Source organism: Barbatula barbatula (genome assembly GCF_947034865.1).
Source record: "Barbatula barbatula genome assembly, chromosome: 14".
Classification (NCBI taxonomy): domain Eukaryota; kingdom Metazoa; phylum Chordata; class Actinopteri; order Cypriniformes; family Nemacheilidae; genus Barbatula; species Barbatula barbatula.
This window is the reverse complement of record NC_136777.1, coordinates 9,114,383-9,135,858: the sequence shown is the minus strand read 5'-3', so window position 1 is coordinate 9,135,858 and position 21,476 is coordinate 9,114,383. Positions and strand designations below refer to the sequence as shown.

Sequence of the window (21,476 nt, the reverse complement as noted above, 5' to 3'; positions counted from 1 at the left end):
ATACAACAGCTGCGCGCTTCATCTCGCCGTACGCTGCGTTCCAGTTTCTCTCTCTTTCTCACCGCATTCACTTCCTCGCTTTCACCCCTCCCTCTCCGTCTCTCTCTCTCCTCCTCTACATCCCCTATCTCTCAGCAGCAGTTTGTGTCCTGTGAGAACTGGCACCACCAAACTGACGCATCCATCCAAGTACATACCCCTCTCCATCCATGGGGCGCGCGCAGCATCTTTATTTCTCCACCTTACAATTTGAAGTCAAATAGCGGGAATATTAACATCGAACGAGCAAACGCGGGTCGCTTTTTCAACCTTTGCGCTTTAAAGTCGCCCAGCCCGTCTCAGCAGCGCGATATCTTTTCGCAGTAGTAAATCGTCGAGTTTAAGCGATGGACGGGGATGCCGTGCGCGTCTGGACACGACCGATGCAAGTGATGCTCCAGCAGAAGAAGATCAAAGCGCGGAGGAAAAAGCGCAAGGAGTTGTTCGGGGGACAGATGTGCTTCATGGGGCTCCTGCTGCTGGCCGTGTCCGCCTTGTCCAGTTTGGCCGAGAATTCCGGTGAGTTTCGGTTCAGGATTTGATAGGAATGTGTGTTTGTGATGGCGGAGGGCTCATGGAAAGTTTTAAAGCAGAATCAGCCAGCCACATTACCAACTGTTTCAATGCAGAATGATTCTTGTGCTTTTATAGTGCAATATGCCTAATAGCTTATTGTTTGCCTAACCTAATGAAACATGTCTATATTCCCCTTTAAAGCAATCTGTTTGAGTGCAGTTGATAAAAATCATGTGAGCGTGACTCTCAAAAACTCTTAAAAGTGAGTATACTTCTCCAAATGTTACTTCTGTAAACTTGTTAATAATACGAGCAATTCTCATAACGTAACTGTCTAGATCCTCCTTTAAGCTTTTGAGAGCAACGCATCTGTCCACTCTTTTAGAGGAGAATCATATTGACACTCTTGTAAGTGTAGTTTCATGTGCTCTCATTCCTATTTCAGAATCATGTAGCCGTGATGTTGATATAGTGAGTGTTCTGAACATCTGTGTTTAATAACTGGTTGATCTGTCGCAGGGCAGTTTTCCCCCTACAATGCTGACTTTATGTTTGGAACCATAAGATTGTTGTATCAATGTTCAAAAACAGAATGATATTTAACACAATGGCCCAAAGCTAAATCAAGTCTTGAAACTTAACGGATAGCCTGTTTCCATCATGCGTTGTGACGGTTTTTCTTTCCCGAGTCTAAGTATAATGACTTTTTTTTAAATGGATGTACAAAAACAGGAAGAGCTGAGAAAGGGGAGAGTAGCAAGGTAAAACATGTTCAACAGTCGTAACTTATATTCTATAGGTCAGCATTAAGCAACAGAACTTCAAGCATTAATGTGTGTTGATAAAAAGTTGTCAAACATAGGCATAAAAGCTTTACTATCAGAGTTTTCTTATCAGCTTCTCTTAGATTTGTCCACTCCCAATAAAGCTCGATCGAATTCCTCACACGCTCCATCTGGTCATTCGTATCTGTGCAACACAGTACAAAATAATGACTTGTTATGATAATCTTACTATGATATGCATCCTTTTGAAAGCCATTAGGTCTGTCATGGGTGCGCTCACAGTACCTTAACATTGTATGAAACAAAACACGTCCCCATAACATGCTTTGCATGTTCATTTAAGGTCACCATATTTGAAGATAATCTTGTTGTATAACATAATCTTAAACCGTGGATATCTCCATTTATACGTACAGTGTGTATTCATATACAGTACATCATATTTGGAAAGCTGGTCTTGTGCACTTGCTGTGTGTAAAAGTGATGGAGTGAGGTGGAGAAAATATTGCGGTGGATGTTGTAGCTTTGTTTTAAAACCCAGTGGAGGCGTCATTTAGTAGGCCTAGATGTTTATCTGATGTGAAGGCTGGTGTGAGGTTATCCTGCTGCTGTAGGGACCTCATTGTATCTATAGTAAGTTCTACATGGGCATCGCATGAATAATTCCAGAAATGCATTGTGACACACTCAGTGACTAAATAGATTCAAAATGGCCGTGAATGCGAAAGAAATGTCCTTATGTGTCAAAATATCTTTGGTCTAGTGTGGATTTTTGTTATCTTTAATGTGGGGGCATGGGGAGCGAAAGCAGCACCACTGTATGTTCTTTTACGCTCACAGACTCACGTGGCACAAAACGTTTCCCTATTCCCGGTATGCATTCAAGGATGGACATAAGGAATTGTGGGAAATAAAGTGTTATTAAGGTGAATAAGAAATTGTCCCCAAAATGTTTAGCTTTTTTAAATGAAGTGATGCTCATTTAATGAGATTCCGCTACGGTAGGAATGCTGCCTTAGAGGGCACCTGCCTATGTGCACAGCGTACGCTAGGTTTCAGAATAGAGCTTAGAGGAGGCATTGCTGTGCCGAGCGACCTGCCAGGCAACGAGACGCTGATATAAAGTGACTGCACTGTCAGTCGCTGACTGCCCCTGACGACAGGCTGCCTGAATCTGGACCAGCCAGTTTTCCCACAGTACTCCAGCAGCTCGGCCTCTGGGTTTCTTTTTTGTTTTTCTGAGGTTGTTTTCTATGAAGCTCTTTGTTCTTTTTTTAAAATATTAATTCTTTTAATATTAACTTGCAAAAACGGAACGGCTTGTGATCCCAGCCAACCCAAAGATTCACCACAACCTTGCCATTCAACTAGGCACATCAACGATTACACCGTCCAGCACAGCCAGAAACCTGGGAGTGGTAATCGATGATCAGCTTAACTTCACAAGTCATGTTGCCAGCACCACCCGGTCCTGTGGGTTCATCCTCTACAACATTAGGAAAATTAGACCTTTCCTATCGGAGCACTCTACGCAAGTCCTAGTCCAGGCTCTTGTCCTGTCCAAACTGGATTATTGCAATGCGCTTCTGGCTGGACTTCCTGCTTGCACAATCAAACCTCTCCATATGATCCAGAATGCGGCGGCAAGAGTGGTCTTCAATGAACCGAAGAGAGCGCATATAACTCCGCTCTTCATCAGGTTACACTGGCTCCCTGTTGCCGCCCGCATAAAGTTCAAAGCTATGCTCCTGGCCTACAAGACCAACACCGGATCTGGACCATCGTATCTCCACTCGCTAATGCAGATCTATGTTCCTGCCAGATCACTGCGGTCTGCAAAGGAACAACGACTAGTGGTACCATCCCAAAAAGGAAAAAAGTCACTCTCCAGGACCATCTCTGGATCTGTTCCACATTGGTGGAATGATCTACCAGCTGCTACAAGACTCGGTTGCCATCTTCAAAAAACGCCTAAAAACGCAAATCTTCCGTCAACACGTCGCTGATTGATTTTTCCTAATTCTCTTCCCTTTCCTTCTTTATTAAAAAAAAAAAATGCTTACTAACCTCACTATTCTTAGCTTTTTATACTGTGCTAGGCTTTAATGGACTAGTTTGATGCACTTATGAATTTTGTTGCCTATGTTGTTATAATTGCTTCCAATGTTTCCTCATCTGTAAGTCGCTTTGGATAAAAGCGTCTGCTAAATGACTAAATGTAAATGTAATTCAGTGCGATTACGTTTCGTCATTTCTTCCATCCCATTATTTTCTTCCCAATCCTCTGTTTCTCAGTATCCTTATCTCTCTTTGACATCAATTATTGTTCCAGATGCTCCCAGGTGCCAGATCTCCGGTTTGCACACACTGTTATAGAAAAGATGGACATGGGGTGAAGGTGTGAACATAAGAAACATGGAGAATTTGTTAGATCTTATACACATACAGTGGGCTATAGGGTTCATTTGGACACTGCTGGAGAGTTGTGTTTTGGCTCAAATATTACAGGAGAGTCTCCTATAGCTTTATGAAATCCAGGGCACTGGATGAAACTGAAGCTCTAATACATTTAGTCATCACAACTTTTTTTTCACTTTTTAAAAGATTGTAGCACCAATACATGTGAATTTCACAGAAAGTGACACTTTTTGGGGATATTGATATGAAATGTTATCAAATTTTGAACTTGAAGTGCACCTGGGGGCCACCGAGCTAGAATATGACAGGAACTGACTCCAACTTGGGATAAAAATTGGATTCTGGATGTTGGATTAAGTATCTAATACAATAAAAAAGCATATATTTTAAAGCGATCGTTCGCCCCAAAATGAAAATTCTGTCATGTATTACTCCCCAACTGTGTTGGAACAAAATTTCTTTGTTTGGTTGAACACAGAGATACAGAGATATTTTGATGAATTAAGGAAAGCAACCAGTTCTGGGACACCTTTGACTAGCATTTAAATGTTCTATTCTACTATAGTTGTCGATGGTTCTTTGTGTTTAACAGAACAAAGAAGTTTATAGAGGTTTGGAACACATTTAGAGTAATACATTTTCTTTGGATGAACTATCCCTTTTTATCTGACTGATAGTGGGTGGTGAAAAACTTTTTTGGCCACTGTGCTAGCTCTATATTTTGAATTGTCCCTAGACGCATGTTGTGTTATGTGTCATTAATGTCTTTAACACCGATTTTGTTATGATGCAAAACGACTAAATTGTGTAAAATAAACTTAAGTGGTTGCACAAACTAGTCTACTAGTCGACATTATGTGCTCTGGCGCGACATTTAAAGCTGGATGTCGACTAGTCGCGGGTGATGTGATTTTTTTACGCTGTACCTTTAATAAAGACGGACGTCATTCCCACCCGGTTCCACAGGATTCTGTCACACTTCCAGCAATAATATATGTTATCTTATCTTGTCCTGCTTCCGCAAGCATCATTCACAATGTGTCCTGTTTTCAGCTCGCAGGTAGAGCCTTAAGTTTCAGTGCGATTGCTTCTACAGCTGCCTGTATTAGGCTACTAAATATATTGCCATTGTTCAGAAGTCATAGGCCTTCACAAAGAAACTCAACACATTTTTCTGTTGTTTGATCTGTTAGTGCACATGACACTTTCATTTGACTTGTTGTAAATGCAAGGGAAGTATGGTCAGTACACATGCTTCAGATCCGAAGTAACTGCTGTAGAGATGCACCTGCTGCTCTTTAGCCCCGACCTCACGATTTAAAATAGTTTTATTTTATTTTAGTTGTTGTTGCTCTTGTGCAATAGATGTACAACAGGTCAATTGTAGATACTATATATTTAGAGACAATTCTGTGGCAGTCCCGCAATTTTCCTGCAAGCTCGCACACATGTCTTAATGCCCACACCCATCAAATCTTATTGAAAAACATTTCTTTGCTCTTATTTGATGTATTAATGACGTCTTCGACTAGTCGACTCGACCATTATCACATAATGAAGAGCTGGTTGACATTGTGCGACACTGTTATAAATGACCCGAATCGAACAGATTTTTTCATGGTTTCCCAAAGTAAAGTTACGTCTTGTTGCTCCTACAGTAACTGACTCTCTGTCTCGTCCTCTTCAGACTTCCTCATTTATCATCCACGATCGGCCCACTCTTCAACAAGTCTCTATTTGCAGCCGAGCACTTCATTATTTTAGCAAGTTTTACACCACACCGGGCCACCAGCCTGACAGCAAGTTAGTCCCAGATGAATGACTTGAGACGGATCAGTGCTGTGATGGTAATTCTATCCTGCACAGACAAATGGGGCGTTTGAAGTATGTGTGAAATATCAGTGAGATAACAGTGCTCTGGTTACAGATTTCTTGCCATTGAAGCCAATCTGAAATTTATTGGATTACTCTTTAACAAATTAGTGAATTACTTTACGTCAGTGTTCAGAGGGTTACCGTTCAAAGCTAGATTTTTAACAAACGTCTAGTCTGTGATATGCCTGAATGGTACTTGACTATTAGATGTAAAGAAAGGTTCAGGTTTTCTTAAAGATGCTGTGTGTAATCTTTTCGATCTATTAAAAGAGATGCAATATTATATATGTCTTCAGAGGTGTTTAAAGATCTTAAATAACGAATAATCGATTTCTATCTACACAGCGGGTCCTGAATTCGCCATGTTGTTTCTACAGTAGCTAAATGGACAAACTGCTCCACATAGCGCGTTTTGTAAATACGTTATCTCCTTCAGCAAAGAAGAGAAAACGTGACAACATCTTAGTTCTTTGTCAGGCACCGTAGTGCTTCGAAAGGGAGGGGTGAGCAGTGGAGTATGTCGTTGGTTGCCGCTAGATTTCATACAATAGACCTATAATGAGGCATTTACAGAAGATTTTAAAACAGAACTAAATGCAGGGGTCGCTAGATGTTCTTGCAAAAGTTAGACTTGTTTTATTACTCTACGACTAGTCAACCGACAACCGAATGTTTTCTGTCAGCTGTAAAAAATACTGACTCCGTGCTATGCCTTTGACTTGAGTTGATGAATAGAGCCAGTGAGGCTGTTGTCTAGTGCACCATCAACTACAAAAGCCACCCTGCTTACACAGACCAGTCCAACCTCCATCATGCCTTCGACGGCTAATCATTCACAATTCTGATTCAGACATCACTCTGTGTGATGCTAAATATACGCAGCACAGACACAGACAATTTCTGAGATGGGTTCATGGTGAATAAAATTTATCCAGTCATTTGATCAAGTGTGAAGAGCAAATAATGGCTCATCTTTCAGAACATCACAGCTGGCAATTAAGTTCCTCGTTAAAAAAAATCACATCAAGACTGTCTGAAAGTAAAGCAAAACCCAATAAAATATATCTTCCAGACTTAAATAGTTATGTAGTAGTTATATGTAATAGTTATATGTTTTTTGATGCAAAATTATTCTTTATAATGTAATAAATGAATGGCCATTTCCCATTATCCCTTAGTGGTGTATAGTTTGTTTATGGCTAAAGAGCAACAGTATGTAAGAGTATAATACTTTTTAACAGCGACTTTATTGAGCAGTTTGTGTCTCGTCAGGGCATCTCACCCTAAGCATGTTTACATTTGTTCTTGAGTGAAAACAATATTCAGCAAGGAAGAGAGAATTTTAGGGTGGAACCTGACTTTATCCACAGGGATTTGCTTTCCAGAATGTAAACAGACCGGAATGGAAATTTGTTAACACATTGCAAAATATTTGGCTTGTTGGTTAACATCAATTGGCGTGACGATGAAAAAAGAGATGAATGTTTTAAAGGTGTAGCATGTTTGCATTAAAATTAAATTTGAACACTACAAAGACATTTATTAGTTTTGGAAAAAAATAAGACAATGAATTATTCACAATAATGCATTACGAAATGAATGTCTTGAAATCTGAATTTATGCTATAGACCACTTCACAAGATGTAATTGCCGGTCCAGAAGCACTTCCTGTTTCACTTTTTATTTAAAAGTTGTTTAAAATCTTACACATATAATTCATTCTTATGTGTTTAAGATATGTGTTTAACATTTTAATTGGTTATAAAGTTTCTGGAAGATTTCTGGACCATCGTTGTTTACGTCATCCAAATACTTATTAAGAGCACAGATTAGCAGTAAACTGTCTCTGTAATCTTTGATTAAAACATAAAAATGAATGTACTTTCCCTCTGGAAGAGCTCTTCTTCTCTGATGATGTTAGTTTAACAGTTTGGGCGTTAACCTCTTTCCTCCAAGAGTGAGGGTTGAGGCAGCTGCAGACCTGGAGCGAATGACGGGGTGAGAAAGAGATGGTAAAGAGAAGAACACCAAGTGGTTTTCTGTCTGCAGGCCCCATCACATGCCTCTCCCGGAGCGGCCCTCACGTGTAGCGTAGGTCATTAATTCAGGGAGGAGGGGGGCGCCCTACATACCTTTTCTATATATATATATATATATATATATATATATATAAAGCTTGCTCTAAATGTCCTCATTAAAGGTGTGATTTATGATGCCCCTATAGTCCACCTTCTTTACCTTTGTGCTGCAGTAAGTAGAAGATCAGCCTCTTTATTGCCCGTCTTTATAAAGTTTTTACCGAAGCCAAAAATCATTCTGACTGAATAAATCAAATGCATCGTGTAGCTCAAGAACACAGCAAGACCAGCGAACATCTCCTAGAGAGGCTCTGCCCATGCTGCGAACGGAGGGTTTGCACACAGATGTTTGCAATATTTTAGACACACAGAGATGAAAACCAGCCACGCATTGTAATGTAGCAAGGACAAGTATGTTATTCAGAGACTCTGCGAACAGCGGTGACCTGCCAAAAATGTTTCGCACCGAAAATAATATGTTCTCCTATTTATTTTTCGTACATTGCTGGTTTTTGTTATTGAGTTTTTCTTGTCTCTTTTGATTGTGTATGTTATGCAATACATTTACATTACATTTACATTAATTTATTCAGCTGACACTTTTATGCAAAGCAGCTTACAAACGAGAGAGATCATTAATTCAGGAAATAGAGAACTAAAGTTGCATTTAAAATTGTTGAGGGGCAAATTATAGTGACCTTTTTTTTTGTTGTGCGCTGTCAAAAGAGTACAAAATGGAACCGTCACTGGGTTGGTACACTTAAAGGTGCAGACATGCAATATAATATACACATAACTATGTTTTCAGAGGTGTATAAAGACCTTACAAAATGAATCGTTATGTTTTTATTTCCTTAGAATGAGCTATTTCTATACATAGACTGCGGGTCCCCTTACATGGAATTCGCCGTTTCAACAGTAGCCCAAAAATGGACAATCTGCTCTAAGGAATACGTTTCGCAAATACGTTATCTCCTTCGGCAAAGAAGCAAAATTGTGATGACATCTTAGTACCGTGTCAGCCACCATAGTGCTTTGAAAGCGAGGGGCGTGTGGTTGAAATTCGCAACTTCACCTCTAGATGCCGCTAAATGTAACTGACTACTCTTTCAAGCCGGGACGTTTGGTTTGAGCATCATTTGTTTGCACATGCTGTTTGATTTGGGATTTCGTTCGCCCTATAATATTATAATTTTAAGTCTAACCTAAATTGTAAGTTCACCCCAAAATAAAGATTTTTGCATTATTTATTCACCCTCACGTCATTCCATTCCTGTGTGATTTTCTTTCACAATAGGAGATATTTTGACTTCCATTGTATGGACACAAACACATTGGCCCGGTTTCACAGACGAGGCTTAAAAATGTGTGTAAAATGAAGGTGTGACCTGTCTTTATGGAATATAACTGTCTTGTCTTAAAATATATCTGTGCCATTGTTTTGTTTCAAGATGCATACCAATTATGTATTTTCTAAGGCATTTTTATAAAAGCGACATAAATATCTAAATTCAACTAACACATAGTCCTGGCTTAAGCTAAGCTGTGTCTGTGAAACCAGGCCATTGAGACATTACTCAAGAATAAAGAGACATACATGCATTTAATGAATGACATGAAGGATGCAATAATTTAGATTTTTGCTGAACACTTATTGTTGAACTCTTACTTGGTGATCTCTTTACTTTTAATGTACTGATGTTTTTGAGCCAAAATGTTTTTTTTGCTTTCCAGATGCATGAGTAAAACTGTGACTTGTCATTGGTGTCAACACATGACCATAATAGCAGTTATTTAGGTGGCGATACAGCAGATTTCAGAAGTAAACCTCTGTGCTCTCCAATCGTCCATTAGCATGGAAGCTCAACATATGCACATTCTTTGTGTTAGCACACTCACCTGCGCTAAGAGGGGACGGAGAACTGATTACGTTTTTAATTGTGTGATTTGGATCAAACGCGAGCTGACTATAATACAGTGTAGTGCAAATTGCCGGCGAGGATATGAGAAGGTAGCTCATTAGTTTTCAAACAGGATTATCTTATGATTCAAATACGTATTTCCTTACGGTAAAAAGACGTAAGATATTAAAATGAAAGAATAATGAGTTCTAAGCTTATAATCTCGTGACTGTTTTGAATTTATATAAGCCCCTGTTTGATATTCTGTCCGATTACATGAAGCTGCAGTTGAAACCTTTGAAGGAACATTGGTTGAAAATATACCAGAACCTGCGGAGGATGTTTTCACTGATCTGAAATGTCGGTACTTTGAGAGTTGAGAGGCTAAATGTGTCTGTTTGTATTTGTCAAGAGGATTACTTTGAATGAGCTACAGAGCACAAATCTAACATTGCCTCATAGACCTCAAAGATACAATGAAATGTGCTGGTTATTCCTCGCTGTAGGCCTGCTTTTCATCAACTGGGACTGGATATCTTGTTAGCATAGAAGAAAGTGTTTTATCACTAACATGAACAACCTTGAGCAAATCTGAAAGATTAACCCGGACTAAAATCACACCTGAACAGTGTGTGTGTAATACTTATCTCCAACAAAACTTAAATTGGCTTTTAACACTTGAAATGGTTAACCCCTAGGCATTGTGAGTGAATCCTGGGTGATATGTGCCACATGGACAAGATGTGTCATGTTTCACGTGTTCATACATGACCCTGGGTTGGTCATTAAGCCTCAATATTTTGGTTTCACGATTTCACGCTGTAAACCATGGGTTCACACTCTTTGCATTTTTATAAGGTCAGTGGATGAATACAAATCACAACAAGCACTCAACCCGCTTTAATAACTGCTTGTACATCTATGAAAATGTCACCACGTAAATCTACAGTGGCTCTGTCACCTGAAACTAGATAAACTAGATAAAATAAAGGCAAAACCAGTTTTCTTACAGACTTGTTGTTTTCATACCGTCTTTTATTTAGTCAATACATTTACCGTCAATATTTCTGTACTTCTTATTTTTATCTTAGACACTGAAACAATACACAGTTCTGTGAATATATATTTCATGAAACATTTAGCACTTTAATAAATATTAAGATTGGTTTTCTGTTAAAGGAAATCTTAAACAGGAAAGGATGACCCAGGGTTATGCACAGTGTGAAAAGCCATGCAATTGTTAAACTTGATTTGTGAAGTAAGCTTCTTGTACATTTATATGTATATATGAAAGGTTGTTCATGTTTTTTTATTGTGCATTCATACAACCGATGTTGGGTTGTTTCGATTAAGTAATAGTAGATAAAATAATACAGCTAACCACCACAATTAAACAATTACACAATCAAATTTTATATTTTATTTAAAATTGAGTTTTCTGCATAACCAAATTATAGACATATTGGTGACACTACTGGTAACACTTTACAATAAGGTCCTATGATTTGTTAAAGGGGGATGCCATAGTGTTTCATACATTATGATTTTCTTACAATGTTAAACATGCTGGCTTCTCATGCTTGACACGGTCAACTTGTCAAAAAACTAATTGGACGTATTACGTAGTATTTCTGTGCTCGATACAAACCCACAGTGTTCGTAAAGGTTTCGTAAAGTTTTTTTCTAACATGAAACTCCTTTGCGTAATAACTTGTCCCTTATTGGACCATACTCCTGGAAAAGCACACCCACGCGTCAACCAATTAGAGTGGGAGAAGGAGCATTCGCACATGTCAACCAGCTGGAGCAAGAGAAGGAGGGCACTGAGTTTGCGAAGTTCAGCTGTGTTTGTTTGTTCACTGCGGTGAGGAATGTTGTATAAACGGTGGGTATAACGCTAGATTTGGAGATGGTTTGAAACGGTTAGATGGTGCGGTCCAAGCGCTAAAAGATGGACATGAACCACACACACTAAGTGAAACTTAGTCATATGTCTGTGTTTTGTTGGCAATGGGTGCACATGTGCTTCAGTACCGCCCCCCCATCACCCCAGGATGAGGTCTCGACCTCTGTAATTTTTTCATGTTAAAAAATATAATGTGAAGCTCTGAATGAATATTCAATAGTTCAAAACGAGTGTCTGCGTCACACGTATATAATTCGGTCTATACAGTTTACAAAGTCGTTTATTATCTGTGGTGTAAAACGTGGATCAATTTCACTTGATGTGAGTGGCTGGCGGCGTCATCTGATTGAAAGAGTTGTGAGTGAGTAAGTGGGTATGCAGTCTGCGCATTGCATACCCGTAATGACACACTTGCATACAAAATTGTTGACAGTGAAAATGCTAGGTGTAACGGAGGTCAGTAAGAGAGAGCTGTGAAGTATATCTGACTCCTCGACTTTAAGATGTGTTTTAGCAAAACAAGCTTAGCCTTCGCTTTTGAGTGCCCGTCTTCCATACCGGACGCTTGATCGAGGCGGGTCCAGTAGGAGCACTAATTATAATAATTTTTTTAAATCACTAGCCACAGTATAAAGCCATGTTCATAGGTATAAGTTTATCATTTGTTAACTTTATTATTCCTTATATTTATTAAACTTGAACGATTTATAGCATTTATTGGTAATTTTAGGTATATTGACACCCCACGCCAGGCCTCACAAATGTTCAAACCCTGGCTAGGTTCATTGAAAAAAAACAGAAAGATATAATGTTCATAAATCTACATGTATAATGTAGAATCAGTATGGAGGACTGGAGTGATGCTACACTAATGTCCCAGATACTGAATTTTCTCTCCCACTGGCTAACCCTGAGTCTCAAAGCGCCCTGCTTGCTCCTCCAGTCTTTTGAAGATAGAGATGGTGGACATGAGGCTCTTGTCCGGTTCTTTAGGCTGGTAGCAGACACCCACCAGCAGATGCTAATGAGACTGTAAATGGCCTGTCACATTCATCCCATTACTGATGCCCAATAACTGACTGAAAATCTAACCAAAATAGATACTCTGCTAATAAATCAATCTGAATATCAACTAGGATCAATAATTCTTGGACAAGCCTCAGTTTTAAAATCACCAATTAACATTAAATCACACTTTCAGTTCATTGGTCTTGTTGTTTTATGTAGGTAGTGATGCTCAAAGAAGTACACATACACATGTACCTCAGATTCTCTTCGGAAATCATTGTAACTTTCCTACATCCCTAACTTTGTTTGACTAGAACTGTCCCACATTCAAGTTCTAGGTAGGTAATGAAGATAAACTAGGTAATTTCGCTTTTGACAGAGTGGAAGCATGCAGTGTTATATTTATCCGTGTGTTGACAGTATGGGGTCAGATGTGTAAGGGCACACTGAATCTATAGCTGAGAGTTTCCCAGGTAGTTCCTCCACACAACAGCTGCTATCTGGGACAGTCTTCTGTGGGACCAGTTTTCAGGTGATGTGCTGCAGATGTGGCTTCGTGGACCAATCTGTTTTTTTTGACAGTGTATAAAAAACAATGCGCAAGTAAAAGCGTCTGCAAGCATTTCCACAGAAATAGCAGCATTGGCCACGGGCTTTCAACATTTAGCTGTGTGAAATGGACCATGAAGTCTCCAGACAGATATTACAACGAGGGTGAAGAACAACCTTGTTATATAATTACCCCTTTCAAAAATCTACCTCTATGAATTCAGGCGTTATTGTTCTTTTATTAAATGTTGTTGTACAGCTGATAGGTGCAGGTTTTATAAGGAGGGTGTGACCCAGGAATTGGAACTTTATATAGGTATCTCTTTGACTGACGTACTCTTGAGTAATTAAGTGTCCCTTACACTAGTGTGCTGTATCTTATGTCACATAAATAGTGTTTGATACATGGAAAGTAACTAGTTAATGACTCTTGGGAATAGTGACCAGAATACCATGTACCTACATACCATATTGTTCATTACTAAGAAGTGATACAAATGACCCTTTTCCATTAACAACATATGCTGTTCGTTACAGTATCATATTAAAATAAATCTTTAATGAGTATTGAGGTTGTGTGCATATACTGATGCTATCGGGAATTCTGTCAAGTAAGAATTTTACTCAATAAAAAACTGTTTACAAAAACTTGACACAAAAATTAAGTAATATTTACACAAAACGTTTAAGTAAATCCTATAGTTCCCATGCAAGGTAACCCGCAGTAGATAAACAGCTTATTTTTAGATAACAAAAGGCTTCATTATTTAAGATACACCTCCGAAGTTATGTATATTATATCGCATTTCTGTCAATAGATCCTCCAAAAAATACACGCAGCACCTTTAATATTGTTTTATACTTAATTCTACAATTTCTTTGCGCATGTATCTGATGGTTATTTTGTAATCTGAGGTCACTCAAGACAATTCTAAATGCATCTGCAAACATTGCTAAATATAGCACTGCAGTAAAGAGATTGGCGGAAAGTTGCATAATGTGTCTTAGTCTGAAATTACTTGAACATCAGGACATGCACCTACGGCTCTTCTGAGGAATCCCTTTGCTCTAATGCATTCTGCTCTTATGTTGAATTGTTCATTCTTTTTTGTTAAACAGTTGAGTTTTCATAGCTTGTCTATCTCTAGGGTCTGGGCATGTAACATCAAGCTAACGCGGAGTTCGCCGGAGGCTTTTTGCTTTTACGTGCACCTTGTTTTTGTAGAGATAACAAAGAGAGTGATGAAAAATCTGGTTACGCAATGATGCTTTTTAAATGTAATTTTTGGGCATGTTCCTTGGTTTTCTTTTGTACATTTTATACCTGAGAGAATAGAGGACTGCTGGGCCCCATCGCTGAGGTGCTGTTGGCTCTGTAGTGCAGCTGCACGAGATCTCTGTTAATCTCTTGAGCCTTGAAAATGCAATCTCTGAGCAATAACATTTCCTCTGGGTGGCACAATTTCAATATAAAATGTTCTCTTAGCAGCATAAATATATATATTTTTTATTTGACTAGAACATGATTATCTTACATGTTTGTGAGTGTATTTTATGTCTCTGGATACATTTATCTTTAGGTGCTTTAGGCTCTCTGCACATGCTGAGAATTTCCAATTTATTACTTTGTTTCTTCTCAAGAGTATTTCTAAGAACCTCTTCTGTTAATGTAAATGTTTAATGAGCATGAGAGTTACTTGCTTCCAATTATATTAGATAAATATGATGCATTCATCTCAATGAAATTCTCTTTTAGATTCCCAGCACGTGTACTGCTGTGCACCCTGTGTGTGTGTTTTGTGTGCGATTACTTGTGTTCATCTGAGCGTGATGTCATAACAGTTCAGCTCTACCCTCTGCAGTTACGTCACATCTCCATAGTAACTTCCATGCCCCTCTCACGTCTGTGTGTGTGCAGCGTGCATTCTGGCTCACTGCAAAGGTGATGCTGTTTCTGTGCAGCATGTCAGAGAGAAACACTATATCTCCAGTGAGGCTGCCACAATCTAATGGAGCCGCTATGTTCTGCTCTAACGTGTTTTTGTGGATGGAATCTAAGCTGCATGGATAATCAGCAGACGGCCACTATGTTGCGTTTTAGAACGGAAAAGTGAGAAATAATGATGAGTGTGGGAGAAGCTGGGATGGAATTCACCAACAACCAAGCCCTGCTGAAAAAACAATAGAACCCTGCCATAAACACAATACACGTGTAATGGATTTAATGGCTATAATGGGAATTGTATTGGTTTTGATGAAAACTGTAATGGTGTTTACTGGTATGTGATTAATGTTATTGGTGAGGTGTTATCTGGCAGATTAATCATATTGGAATAATGCCCAAAAACACACTGCAAAAAGGAATTTTATAATGGTTTTAAAGGAAAAAGCTCATGGTTCATTTTAATGGACACCGTTAACATTTCTGTGATGGTTTCTATTTGGTACCTATAGTTTTTTTTCAGTAGGACACCCAAGATCCAGTATAAAGGGATTATTCACCTAAAAATAAGATTTTTGTCGTCATTTACCCTCCTTCGAGTTCCACAACTGTATAATATTTCAGCTTGGTTGAACACAGAGAAAGATATTTGGACGAGTGCTTGCAACAAACAGATCTTGGACCCCATTGACCACCATTGAGGGAAACTATATTTTTTTGTTCTGTTGAACACAAAAGAAGATGTTTCGAAGAATGCAGGAAAACACTCAACACTTTTGAATACCATTGCAATTTTTCCTATGGTAGTCAATGGGGTCCAAGAACTGTTACAAGCATTCGTCCAAATATCTCTCTGTGTTCAACCAAACAAAAAAGTTATACCGGTGTGGAACAACTAGAGAGCGAGTAATTCATGAAATTTTGGGTGAGCTTTCTACTGTGAACATTTTCTCCTTTATATCCTTTTATTTGTGTACATTTGCGTATGACTGTGACAGCATTGGTAAAGAGGTGTAGAGCTGATTTAGGTGTATGAATCACATGGCTGAAGTGATGCTACAATCCCAGTCCAACATTTGTCTAACATATCACATTAGCTGCATCTTCCAAATTGGAAAAAGCATTCAGATTTTTATATTAAACAAATGTATACAGAAAATGTATATATTTTTATTGGGTGCCAAATAACACACCAGCACATGCTAAAACAACGGTCAGCAGGTGCAATTCATTCTGAGTAAAGTGTTCCTGAAAGGTTATATAAACCAAATACTGACATAAGGGAACATGGAAGTGTAGTGTGGCTACACGCATATAGCAACAGTGTTGTGTTGTTTTGTTTGTTTTGCTTGTTTGTTCTGGCTAGATCATTGCTATCTCTACCATGACGATATCACTGAGCTGTGACATTTTCCAAAAGTGTCACAACTGTCTTCGCTTTACATGATTCTTTTGACATCTCCGGGGCTATGAATTATTAAACAGTTTCATCCAGGAATGTCATCGCCTGGATGTCTTTTTTCCATTTCTCCTAGTAACACTTGGGTCGGTGGAAGGAATAGAGTGTGTTGTCAAACTCTCCTTACAACCGGATCCCAGTTCATTTTATTATCACCATCTCACATTGCATCACAATGTCAAAACGCATAACGTCATAATGCGCCACACAGCCCTTAAGCCCTCATCGTGAGTGGTGTTTTTTATAAATATAGAGGATTTATTTATAGCCGCTGGAGGGGTGAGTGGGGGCCAGTGTTCTGAAGATGGCTGAGCGGAGTTTAGTAAGGGTAGAGGCGATTGAGGACAGAGTGACCCAGATGACAACGCTGCCAGAATAATCTCGCCCGCCTATCCCAGACAAGCCCAGACCGAGCCACTGCCGTGTGATGTCACTGTCTTTACTCCTCGGCTTTGCTCCGCACCACAGACGGCCCCCATGAATATTCGCCCGGCTGACTTCCGGGGGCTCACGGTAACAGAGATGCCGTGGAGCCGTGAGATTTCGACAGTATGTAACACATAGCAGCTCGCTGTGTCCCTGCGAATGCAGTGTGAAAAAGAGACATCATGCAGTGATATTGTGCTGGACCGGTCAAACCTGACCAAAAATTAATATAGAATAATGTGAAATTTTGTTGGTTTTCTTAGCAAATGTCACTGCCTTTACCATTCTGTTCTGGTCTATATGGGGTTAATAGCCTGTCAATCATTTGGTGGAGCGCAATTTTGGTTCAGGTGGCCTGTTTAAAAATGAAATTGCACTAAGTTGACTGAGACATTTCTATCACTCTGTGGCAGCATTATTTTGGGATGTAAGAACAGTGAAATCAAGTGTAATGTGGGATCTTGATATTTCATGGTGTAAAGTGGTTATTTGAAGGCTTGCTTAACAGATCAAATAATACAAAATTTAGAAAACCATGCTTATTGGTAGAGATGTCGACTAATGGTAAAACCATGCTTTTAATTTGACATCAGCAGTTGTTTAGTCTGAAATATTTTTATATCCTAACCTTCTCGGGAAGGCTCGAGCCCCTCCAAACATATGAAATATTATATCTCATCAAAGTGATAGCTAAAATAAGTTACCGCAGAAATATTTATAGTCACAATCACAATTTTGCCATGGTAACCATAGTTTCTGCCGTAACACCATGGTGCTCTGCCAGAAACTATGGTTACGGTTTCAGATTTATATAAGTAAAGATGCAGATAAGAAAGATTCAGATTCAAATAAATATCTTTTGGTCAGAGGTGTCACATGATCTACAGACTGTGTTGACTGAAATCAAGTGTCTCTCATGTTTAAACTCTGATTTAAGATCATAAACAATTAAAAAACAAAAAGTATTAGAGTGAATGTTGTGATGCAATTGACCTGTGGGATTGTGTTATTCTCCCTTGTCCATTTTTACTTTGTTCATGTACAACTTCAATGAGAAAAGGAATTTATATTTAATGACTACAAATTCAATTGCCTTAACTTTCATATCGTCATTAATTAGAATCATAAGTCATTATATGAATCATAATTAATACTTAGAAGTTATTTAACTAAGAACCCCAGTCAAATATTTGGCATCCCAATTGCAGTGAATTAGCGAATATTTCTTAGGTAAATAGCAACTCTTTTACTGTGTGCTTTACAGGTTATGGCATATCCGGCCTCTCTGTTGAAGACAGTGAGAAGTGGGAGAGCCGCAGGCTCCTGCGGGAGTTTGACATGGACAGCAACTACACAGATGATGTCCAGATTGGAACCAATGTTGATAAGAACTGCACACCTCCAGGTAAGAGGTTCACCATCCCACACAACTTTACAGTCTGTCTTTCCTTTCAATTCAACAGCAGAGAGGAAGATGTCAAAATGCTTGTTTAGTAGTGGACCTAGCAGAATAGACTCTGGAAACAGCAGCGTAATGTGATAACTAAGTCGAGCTTAGTTTCAAGGATTTTAAGGCTAGCGTTTCCCTCATGCTACATTTTCAGATTGAGTTGTATTTTAGAAATCCACGGCACACAATTCTGAACTTTCACAATTTGTAAGAAATGTGATCTGTTTCTTGCGAAGCAGTACTGTACATAACACACAATACGTGCGGCCTCTGTATCGGCCCCTTGATTTAGTACTTTGATTTTTGGGTCTGTGGAGGTGTTAGCTCTGTATCAGGGCTCCCCTGTCATCACTGAGGCCGACACTAACTCTTTTGTTTCTTTTTGAGTGAGTAATCTCGCTGACACAGACTTTGCTATTGTTCCCTTTGGGGCTTTCTGGAGGCTAGAAAGAGTGTGACGTTTGTTTCAGACTGTGGAGTCCTGTGAGCAATAATTTAGTTATGACCACAGGTTAAAGGTTAAAAGAGTTTGCTGGCCAAGGTGAAGACCATGGGGAAATAGACACGGCCACGTCTCCTACTCCTAAGACATTAACCTCGATAGCTGAGTTCTATTAAAAAACTATTTTGAGCAAAGCCATGATTGAACATTACAACTGTATCATCAATATGTTTGATGCCTCCCCATACATCATCTCACAGTAAACACATTGACAAACAACGCGCACTTTGCACTATTAATGTTTGTCAAAATCACTGTAAAAAGTCTGACGTTTCCAATCTGTTCCTCATTATATTTCCTCATTGTTATTCGTTGTTTATTTGCACGGTTGGTGCATATCTGCCGTGTTATTCGATGCACCGTGCTGCATTGTGCATCATAGTCTTGGATAATGCGAAGCGGCCAGTTAGAGCAAGTCTAAGAGAGAGGCGAGGCTGAACAAAGGGGTCATCGATACCGTGTGGGCCCATTGATTGACTATCTCCTCCTTTCAAAGCTCTCCTCTTTCTTCTCATCCCCTGCAATGCGTTTGCCGTGGATGGGGAACTACTACAGCAATACTGTTTAGTATACTATTGGTATCTGATTTCACTCCAATGCTCCATTTGTTTGTTGCAATTTCTTGCATAGTTATATGTATGTTAGGTGTGTGTTTTGGTTGTTTTATCTAATGTACATGACATATAGGACCTACTTGAAATTGTTCCAACCTCAGATTCCCAGAGTTTCAAATAGTTGTGTCTCAACAAACCATACATCAATGAAAAGCTTATTTATTCAGCTTTCAAATATGTCAAATCCAAAATGTCCAAAACTGATCTTTATGCAGTTTTGTGTTGCAGGATCACAGTTTTTCTCCCAAATTGCATTAGAAATATTTTCTGTGTATTAAAGTTCATGGTTATTCAAGAGCACATCTTTATGTATAGTAAAGAAATCCTTTATATATTATACAAGTTGCAAAGTTGTTTTCATTTTACATGCTGTAAAGGCTTTATGATTGTATGTATGCTGGCGAGATATGTACATTTACATTCACATTATTTGTGGTGAATTGAAAAAAGAAGATTGCAATGAATGCAAATAAACATCAGTATATTAAATCATCAGAAAGTTTCATTTAAAACATGTCCAAAAATTAAACATAAGAAGATACTTTCCACGTGAACCGTCATATCTGTACCGTGAGCTCAGCATGAATCGGCTCGGCTCTGCTGTTATGAGGTGTAAAGGGAACAGCTTTCCGTCCGTAACACAGCGTGTTCTGCCTGTTGCTTTCTTTTGCTGCCTGCTTTCTATGATTTTGGTGAATGTTTCCAAGTGGGGTCCTGGTGTTTTAGGACACTGTGTTCCTTGCCAAACATCTCCTTGATCTCGCTGTTAAAAAGTGAACTGTGCTCGTGTTCAAATCCCCCCCATCCGTCTTCAACCTCTGCCTGGCGCCTTGGCACAGGTCGAGGGTTTCCTTACTCTGCTATTCCTTTAATACAGACCTTATACTGCAGGAGTGAAAGTCTTTGAAATCCTGTTATCATTTTAATTGCGATTACTTGTGCAGTACTGACCGTCTATTTTCCCCTCTTTTCCATCTGTGCATACAGAATGTGCTGTACAACTCTCTGCGTTCTTTCTTGTGTAGTTGTTTAATTTTTGATGTATTCTCTTACGGATTCGGCACTTCTACCTCCTCCTCAGCACTTCCTGAATATTCACAAATGCAACAACAATCAGACAAGCCGGCATTTGCGTGATTACTAAAGCTAATGAGCTCTTCATTATCTCTTCATCCATCAACTCCCATTGTCTGTCACACAGCATTTATTGTTGCTCAAGTGATAATTGTGACTGACTGGGAGTCATGTTAATGGATTGTGATCGCTGAACTGGTGTCAGAATAATAACTTATTATTAAGGGGATTTATTGGCATTTTTAATGTTTAAACACAATGCGTCTCAATTGTTTTTGTTAAATATTGAAAAAGAATAAATCTGTACAGTTATTGCAACCAAACATACAGTATATGTTATTTCACCAAACATGAATGATAGTTCACCCAAAAATGATGAATTACAGTCATCATATACTTACAGTTTTGCCATTTTAAACCTGAATGGCTTTCTTTCTTCTGCAGAACACAAAAGAAGATATTTAAAAAAATGACTTTTAGCCATTGACTTGCATTGGTTTTGTGTCCATACAATAGAAGTGAATAAGTTTTGTTATATCTAAACCAATTCACATTAGCCCAACATTCAAGCTCTCATCTCCAATAGCAAATATTAATTATATTTCATGCTCATTTGTAATCCGGATTTCAGCATGTATTTAAAGGTGTTTGCATTTGGCAAAGAAACATTGCCAGTCGATGTCGTCTGCTGTGACAGACCACCTGCTCTGCCATCATCTTCATTCAATGTCCTGCAGCTTGCTCATCTCCTCTGACTGAGGTGTGCTCCTGATTTTGTATTCCTATCTACACAGTGGGATGTTTGGAGAGCAGATGAGTCATGTGACCTGACCTTTGAGAGCTATTCTGGTATTGGGCTTTCGTGTATGTGTGTGAACTCTCAGTAGAAATCTGACCACACATGGACGCCCTGGCAGATGTTGAAATAAATCCG

The 21,476-nt window shown here is 39.0% G+C and overlaps 1 protein-coding gene across 1 annotated transcript in view; it reads left to right on the top strand.

The window, feature by feature from the left end:
• Positions 1-142: 142 nt before the first annotated feature.
• slc24a3 (solute carrier family 24 member 3) overlaps positions 143-21,476 on the top strand; it is a 64,142-nt gene continuing 42,808 nt past the window's right edge. Inside the window, exons 1-2 of the mRNA XM_079473590.1 lie at positions 143-558; positions 18,167-18,307. Of these exons, the coding sequence (XP_079329716.1) occupies positions 387-558; positions 18,167-18,307 (313 nt within the window). The 5' untranslated portion in view covers positions 143-386. The remainder of the gene's footprint in view (positions 559-18,166; positions 18,308-21,476) is intronic.